The following is an 8,173-nucleotide window of genomic DNA, read 5'->3' on the forward strand; positions in this document are numbered from 1 at the left end:
CTATCCTCCGTAATCCTAACCCAAGCATGCTGAGCCCAACTCTCGGTAAACCTAACCCTAAACTGGAGTGCTCGACCCTTGTTTAACCCTAACTCTAGGTCGGGGAGTCCTAGCCTCAGTATTCCTAACACAAGCCCAGCTAGCCCCACCACTGTAACACTATCCTTAGCCCTGGTCTACACTAGGACTTTAGGTCGAATTTAGCAGCATTAAATCGATGTAAACCTGCACCCGTCCACACGATGAAGCCCTTTATTTCGACTTAAAGGGCTCTTAAAATCGATTTCCTTACTCCACCCCTGACAAGGGGATTAGCGCTTAAATCGGCCTTGCCGGGTCGAATTTGGGGTACTGTGGACACAATTTGACGGTATTGGCCTCTGGGAGCTATCCCAGAGTGCTCCATTTTGACCGCTCTGGACAGCACTCTCAACTCAGATGCACTGGCCAGGTAGACAGGAAAAGAACCGCGAACTTTTGAATCTCATTTCCTGTTTGGCCAGCGTGGCAAGCTGCAGGTGACCATGCAGAGCTCATCAGCAGAGGTGACCATGATGGAGTCTCAGAATCGCAAAAGAGCTCCAGCATGGACCGAACGGGAGGTACGGGATCTGATCGCTGTATGGGGAGAGGAATCCGTGCTATCAGAACTCCGTTCCAGTTTTTGAAATGTCAAAACCTTTGTCAAAATCTCCCAGGGCATGAAGGACAGAGGCCATAACAGGGACCCAAAGCAGTGCCGCGTGAAACTGAAGGAGCTGAGGCAAGCCTACCAGAAAACCAGAGAGGCGAACGGCCGCTCCGGGTCAGAGCCCAAAACATGCCGCTTCTATGATGAGCTGCATGCCATTTTAGGGGGTTCAGCCACCACTACCCCAGCCGTGTTGTTTGACTCCTTCAATGGAGATGGAGGCAATACGGAAGCAGGTTTTGGGGACGAAGAAGATGATGATGATGACGAGGTTGTAGATAGCTCACAGCAAGCAAGCGGAGAAACCGGTTTTCCCGACAGCCAGGAACTGTTTCTCACCCTGGACCTGGAGCCAGTACCCCCTGAACCCACCCAAGGCTGCCTCCTGGACCCAGCAGGCGGAGAAGGGACCTCCGGTGAGTGTACCTTTTAAAATACTATACATGGTTTAAAAGCAAGCATGTGAAAGGATTACTTTGCCCTGGCATTCGCGGCTCTCCTGGATATACTCCCAAAGCCTTTGCAAAAGGTTTCTGGGGAGGGCAGACTTATTGCGTCCTTCATGGTAGGACACTTTACCACTCCAGGCCAGTAACACGTACTCGGGAATCATTGTACAACAAAGCACTGCAGTGTATGTTTGCTGGCGTTCAAGCAACATCCGTTCTTTATCTCTCTGTGTTATCCTCAGGAGAGTGAGATATAATCCATGGTCACCTGGTTGAAATAGGGTGCTTTTCTTCAGGGGACACTCAGAGGAGCCCATTCCTGCTGGGCTGTTTGCCTGCGGCTGAACAGAAATGTTCCCCGCTGTTAGCCACAGGGAGGGGGGAGGGTTGAGGGGGTAGCCACGCGGTTGGGGGAGGCAAAATGCGACCTTGTAACGAAAGCACATGTGCTATGTATGTAATGTTAACAGCAAGGTTTACCCTGAAAGAGTGTAGCCAGTGTTTTATAAAATGTGTCTTTTTAAATACCGCTGTCCCTTTTTTTTTCTCCACCAGCTGCATGTGTTTCAATGATCACAGGATCTTCTCCTTCCCAGAGGCTAGTGAAGATTAGAAAGAAAAAAAAACACACTCGAGATGAAATGTTCTCCGAGCTCATGCTGTCCTCCCACACTGACAGAGCACAGACGAATGCGTGGAGGCAAATAATGTCAGACTGCAGGAAAGCACAAAATGACCAGGAGGAGAGGTGGCGGGCTGAAGAGAGTAAGTGGCGGGCTGAAGAGAGTAAGTGGCGGGCTGAAGACAGGGCTGAAGCTTGAATGTGGCGGCAGCGTGATGAGAGAAGGCAGGATTCAATGCTGAGGCTGCTGGAGGACCAAACCAGTATGCTCCAGTGTATGGTTGAGCTGCAGCAAAGGCAGCTGGAGCACAGACTGCCACTACAGCCCCTGTGTAACCAATCGCCCTCCTCCCCAAGTTCCATAGCCTCCACACCCAGACGCCCAAGAACGCGGTGGGGGGGCCTCCGGCCAACCAGCCACTCCACCACAGAGGATTGCCCAAAAAAAAGAAGGCTGTCATTCAATAAATTTTAAAGTTGTAAACTTTTAAAGTGCTGTGTGGCATTTTTCTTCCCTCCTCCACCACCTCTCCTGGGCTACCTTGGTAGTCATCCCCCTATTTGTGTGATGAATGAATAAAGAATGCATGAATGTGAAGCAACAATGACTTTATTGCCTCTGCAAGCGGTGATCGAAGGGAGGAGGGGAGGGTGGTTAGCTTACAGGGAAGTAGAGTGAACCAAGGGGAGGGGGGTTTCATCAAGGATAAACAAACAGAACTTTCACACCGTAGCCTGGCCAGTCATGAAACTGGTTTTCAAAGCCTCTCTGATGCGTACCGCGCCCTCCTGTGCTCTTCTAACCGCCCTGGTGTCTGGCTGCGCGTAACCAGCAGCCAGGCGATTTGCCTCAACCTCCCACCCCGCCATAAACGTCTCCCCCTTACTCTCACAGATATTGTGGAGCACACAGCAAGCAGTAATAACGGTGGGAATATTGGTTTCGCTGAGGTCTAAGCGAGTCAGTAAACTGCGCCAGCGCGCCTTTAAACGTCCAAATGCACCTTCTACCACCATTCTGCACTTGCTCAGCCTGTAGTTGAACAGCTCCTGACTACTGTCCAGGCTGCCTGTGTACGGCTTCATGAGCCATGGCATTAAGGGGTAGGCTGGGTCCCCAAGGATACATATAGGCATTTCAACATCACCAACAGTTATTTTCTGGTCTGGGAATAAAGTCCCTTCTTGAAGCTTTTGAAACAGACCAGAGTTCCTGAAGATGCGAGCGTCATGTATCTTTCCCGGCCATCCCACGTTGATGTTGGTGAAACGTCCCTTGTGATCCACCAGAGCTTGCAGCACTATTGAAAAGTACCCCTTGCGGTTTATGTACTCGCCGGCTTGGTGCTCCGGTGCCAAGGTAGGGATATGGGTTCCGTCTATGGCCCCACCACAGTTAGGGAATCCCATTGCAGCAAAGCCATCCACTATGACCTGCACATTTCCCAGGGTCACTACCCTTGATATCAGCAGATCTTTGATTGCGTGGGCTACTTGCATCACAGCAGCCCCCACAGTAGATTTGCCCACTCCAAATTGATTCCCAACTGACCGGTAGCTGTCTGGCGTTGCAAGCTTCCACAGGGCTATCGCCACTCGCTTCTCAACTGTGAGGGCTGCTCTCATCTTGGTATTCATGCGCTTCAGGGCAGGGGAAAGCAAGTCACAAAGTTCCATGAAAGTGCCCTTATGCATGCGAAAGTTTCGCAGCCACTGGGAATCGTCCCAGACCTGCAACACTATGCGGTCCCACCAGTCTGTGCTTGTTTCCCGAGCCCAGAATCGGCGTTCCACAGCATGAACCTGCCCCATTAGCACCATGATGCATGCATTGGCAGGGCACATGCTTTCAGAGAAATCTGTGTCCATGTCCTGATCACTCACGTGACCGCGCTGACGTCGCCTCCTCGCCCGGTAGCGCTTTGCCAGGTTCTGGTGCTGCATATACTGCTGGATAATGCATGTGGTGTTTAATGTGCTCCTAATTGCCAAAGTGAGCTGAGCGGACTCCATGCTTGCCTTGGTATGGCGCCCGCACAGAAAAAAGGCGCGGAATGATTGTCTGCCGTTGCTCTGACGGAGGGAGGGGCGACTGACGACACGGCTTACAGGGTTGGCTTCAGGGGGCTAAAATCCACAAAGGGGGTGGCTTTACATCAAGGAGTAGTTCAGGCAGGACTTCACGGAGGGTTCCAATAAGAAATGGTGCACCTAAGTTATTGTTCTTATTGGAACAAGGAGGTTAGCCTGGCCTCTGATTGATACATGGCTAGATTTACCTCGCTGCACCTTCTCTGTGAGTGACTGCAGTGACACCTAGAGGAATGAGTCCCCTAGACAGGGGAGGAGGCAAATGAGTACAAAACAAATCTGGTCTATTTCTTGTTTTGATCCACTCCATCTATCTTTTACATCTTTGGCTGGCAGCAGACGGTGCAGAAGGACTGCAAGCCATCCACATCTCATGGCTGCTCGGCAGAAGATGGTACAGTACGACTGCTAGCCATCCTCATCTCTTGCCTGCCTGGCAGAAGATGGTGCAATATGACTGCTAGCCATCCTCATCTCTTGCCTGCCCGGCAGAAGATGGTACAATACGATTGCTAGCCATCCTCATCTCTTGCCTGCCCGGCAGAAGATGGTACAATACGATTGCTAGCCATCGTCATATCTTGCCTGCCTGGCAGAAGATGGTACGACTGCTAGCAATCCGTATTGCCTGCCTGCTCACCATTAGACGGTTCAATACGACTGACTGCAGGACTAAAGAGAATGACCTGGTCAAGTCACCAAAAATTTAGTCCTTGCGCCCATGTCTGCCCAGGCGCTCCCAGCCGACGTGGCCAGGAGCACCTCGGACATGACGAGGACGGCTATCAGTCATACTGCACCGTCTGCTGCCAGAAGGCAATGGGTTGCTGCTACTGTGTAGCAATGCCGTACCACGTCTGCCAGCACCCAGGAGACATACGGTGACGGTTACCTGAGCGGGCTCCATGCTTGCGGTGGTATGGCGTCCGCACAGGTAACTCAGGAAAAAAGGCGCGAAACGATTGTCTGCCCTTGCCTTCACGGAGGGAGGGAGGGAACGGGGGCCGGACAATATGTACCCAGAACCACCCGCGACAATGTTTTAGCCCAATCAGAGTGCTCCATTGTGACTGCTCGGGACAGCACTCTCAACTCAGATGCACGATTGTTTGCCGTTGCTCTGACGCAGGGAGGGGCGACTGACGACACGGCTTACAGGGTTGACTTCACGGAGGGTTCCAATAAGAAATGGTGCACCTAAGTTATTGTTCTTATTGGAACAAGGAGGTTAGCCTGGCCTCTGATTGATACATGGCTAGATCTACCTCGCTGCACCTTCTCTGTGAGTGACTGCAGTGTGACCTAGAGGAATGAGTCCCCTAGACAGGGGAGAAGGCAAATGAGTACAAAACAAATCTGGTCTATTTCTTGTTTTGATCCACTCCAACTATCTTTTACATCTTTGGCTGGCAGCAGACGGTGCAGAAGGACTGCATGCCATCCACATCTCATGGCTGCTCGGCAGAAGACGGTGCAATAGGACTGCTAGCAATCCATATTGCCTGCCTGCTCACCATAAGATGGTTCAATAGGACTGACTGCCGGACTTAAGAGAATGACCTGGTCAAGTCACTAAAAATTTAGTCCCTGCGCCCATGTCTGCCCAGGCGCTCCTGATCGACCTCACACAGGCGACCAGGAACACCTTGGACATGACGAGGACGGCTACCAGTCGTACTGTACCGTCTGCTGCCAGAAGGCAATGGGTTGCTGCTACTGTGTAGCAATGCAGTACCGCGTCTGCCAGCACCCAGGAGACATACGGTGACGGTTACCTGAGCGGGCTCCATGCTTGCGGTGGTATGGCGTCCGCACAGGTAACTCAGGAAAAAAGGCGCGAAACGATTGTCTGCCCTTGCTTTCATGGAGGGAGGGAGGGAGGGAAGGGGGGACTGACGATATGTACCCAGAACCACCCGCGACAATGTTTCAGCCCCATCAGGTATTGGGATCTCAACCCAGAATTCCAATGGGCAGCGGAGACTGCGGGAACTGTGGGATAGCTACCCACAGTGCAATGCTCTGGAAGTTGACTCTAGCCTCGGTACTGTGGAAGCACTCCGCCGAGTTAATGCACTTAATGCATTTCTGTGGGGACACACACACTCGAATATATAAAACCGATGTCTAAAAAACCGACTTCTATAAATTCGACCTTATTCCGTAGTGTAGACATACCCTTAGGCTGGGAGGCCTTATCCTGTGTAACTCTAACCCTAGCCCAGGCAGCCCTACTCTTTGTATCCATAATCATAGCCCAGGTTACCCTACCCTCTGTAACCCGAACCCTAACCCTAGCCCAGGGAGCCCCACCCTCTGTATAATAGGCTGGGGAGCCCTATCCTCTGTATTTCTAACCCAAGGCCAGATAGCCCTGCACAGGGAGCCTACACTCTGTAACCCTAACCATAGCCTGGCTAGTCCTACCCTCTGTAACCTTAATGCTACTTGGGTGAGCCCTATCTCTGTAACCTTAACTATACTTCAGGGAACCATATCCTCTTTAACCAGGATCCCTACCCTCTCTAACCCTAACATTCCACTGGGGAGCCCTGCTTTCTGTAACCCTAACCCTGGGCTGGGCAGCCCTACCCTCTCTGTAACACTAATCCTGGACCAGGAACCCCGACATTCTATCTCCCCAACCATAGCTCGGAGACCCCAACTCTTTTTAAACATAACTCTAATCTGGAGAGGCTTACCCTCTGTAACCTTAACTCTAGGCCAGGGAGCCTTACCCACTGTAACCCTAACCCTAAACTGGAGAGCCCTACCTTCTGTAACCCTAACCCTATATCAGCAAGCGCTCCCCTCTGTAACCCAAACATTATCCAGGGAGCCCTGTCCTCTAGAACCCTAACTTTGAGAGCCTTACCTTCTACTATCCTATCACTAACCCGGTGGGCCCCATCTTTTCTAACCATAACTGTAGCCTGGGGAGCTTCACCCTCTGTAACCCTAAGAATAACTCAGAGGGCCCTACTCTCTGTAACCCAAACCAGAAGAGTCTGATCCTCTGTAACCCTAACCCTAGGCCAGGAAGCCCTATCCCTCTTATCCCTCAACCTAGTCTGGGGAGCCTTACCCTCTAGAAACCGAACCCTAGCCCCAGCAGCTCTACCCTGTGCGTCCCTATCCCTGGGAGATCTAATCTTTGTAGCCTTAACCCTAGCCTGGGGACCCTGTCTCCTGTGACCTTAACCTGGCCCTTGTCCCTTCTGCATTCCAGTAAAGCTGCTTCCTCTTTCTCTTCTATGCTTCCTAGGCACAATGCTGGGAGGCACTGAGAGTGCAGGAGAGACTGACCTGCCTGCTTTCAATTCTGGTACCACAGCTGTCCCAGCAGCTGAGACGAGCAATTGCAAGGAAAGTCCTGCTCATCCCCTGAAGCCCTGGGATGGTCCTTGCTCTGTGGGCATTGTGCATGGCGAGACTGGTTGGCATATAGGAGCTTTCGGGATAAAGTTCCATTTTTACGATTAGTCACCTCACCCTCTAAATCGCTGTTTTGTTCCTGTTGTAATTTGTTTAGCTCCTTAAAGATATGATCAGCTTCTATACACAATGAGATGTGTCATAAAATACATAACCCCCGTTTTAGTTGTAAAAATAAAGATTTTTAATTCGACACCCACCCTCCCCAAATTTATGTTGTATTTTCAACATGAATTTAACAACCACAACAACAACCCACATGAAAATCTGATGGCCTGTGTATAATGGTATCCTTTTATCATGGTTTCTTTTGGTCTTTATAGGGAAAATAGTGCAGATACTCTGGATTGGTTTAGCTGTACTTGATCCAAGCTCAGAAGTAGAAGAAAGTGGGAATCTGGTGGTGGTGTGAGATAGACCAGATTGATGGTTGCTCCATCTTATGCCAACATTCTCCAGGGGCCATTACTACAGCTTGGGACTAGGTGAATGAAACAGCATTCTGGCCAAGCCCACTTCTGCATGTATGATGGGGTAGTGGTGGAGGACCCACTACAAGTGAATGATCCTCTCACTAGTTAAAAAGTGGCTTTAAGCCTTCATGAGGCTCAGGATCTAGCCAATAGCTTGGGAGAACTGCATGTGCAATATACAGTATGGGGAGGGAACACTTAGGGATCAATTTGGATAAGAAATAAACAAATACTGATAAGTGAGGAGGTAAAATCCTTGTTACTTGAGGCCACTAAACAATTAGGAATGTTTACCCTAGTGTGTGTGCCTAATTCTCAGTTGGGTAAACTGTTATGCTTACTTGAAAATGCCAATTGTACTTCTAGTTGGATAAGATAGTCTTCACTTCCTATTCTTGTGCTGTTAAACAGT

General features: G+C 50.5%; 1 protein-coding gene across 1 annotated transcript; it reads left to right on the plus strand.

The window, feature by feature from the left end:
* The first annotated feature begins 701 nt into the window (after positions 1-701).
* LOC141987931 (uncharacterized) lies at positions 702-7,700 on the plus strand. Its single transcript, XM_074953763.1, has 3 exons — positions 702-1,107; positions 1,696-1,926; positions 7,612-7,700. The coding sequence occupies exons 1-3, from the start codon at positions 702-704 to the stop codon at positions 7,698-7,700; spliced, it is 726 nt and encodes a 241-aa protein (XP_074809864.1).
* Positions 7,701-8,173: the final 473 nt, after the last annotated feature.

The sequence above is a fragment of the Natator depressus genome, chromosome 5, assembly GCF_965152275.1.
Source record: "Natator depressus isolate rNatDep1 chromosome 5, rNatDep2.hap1, whole genome shotgun sequence".
Classification (NCBI taxonomy): Eukaryota; Metazoa; Chordata; order Testudines; family Cheloniidae; genus Natator; species Natator depressus.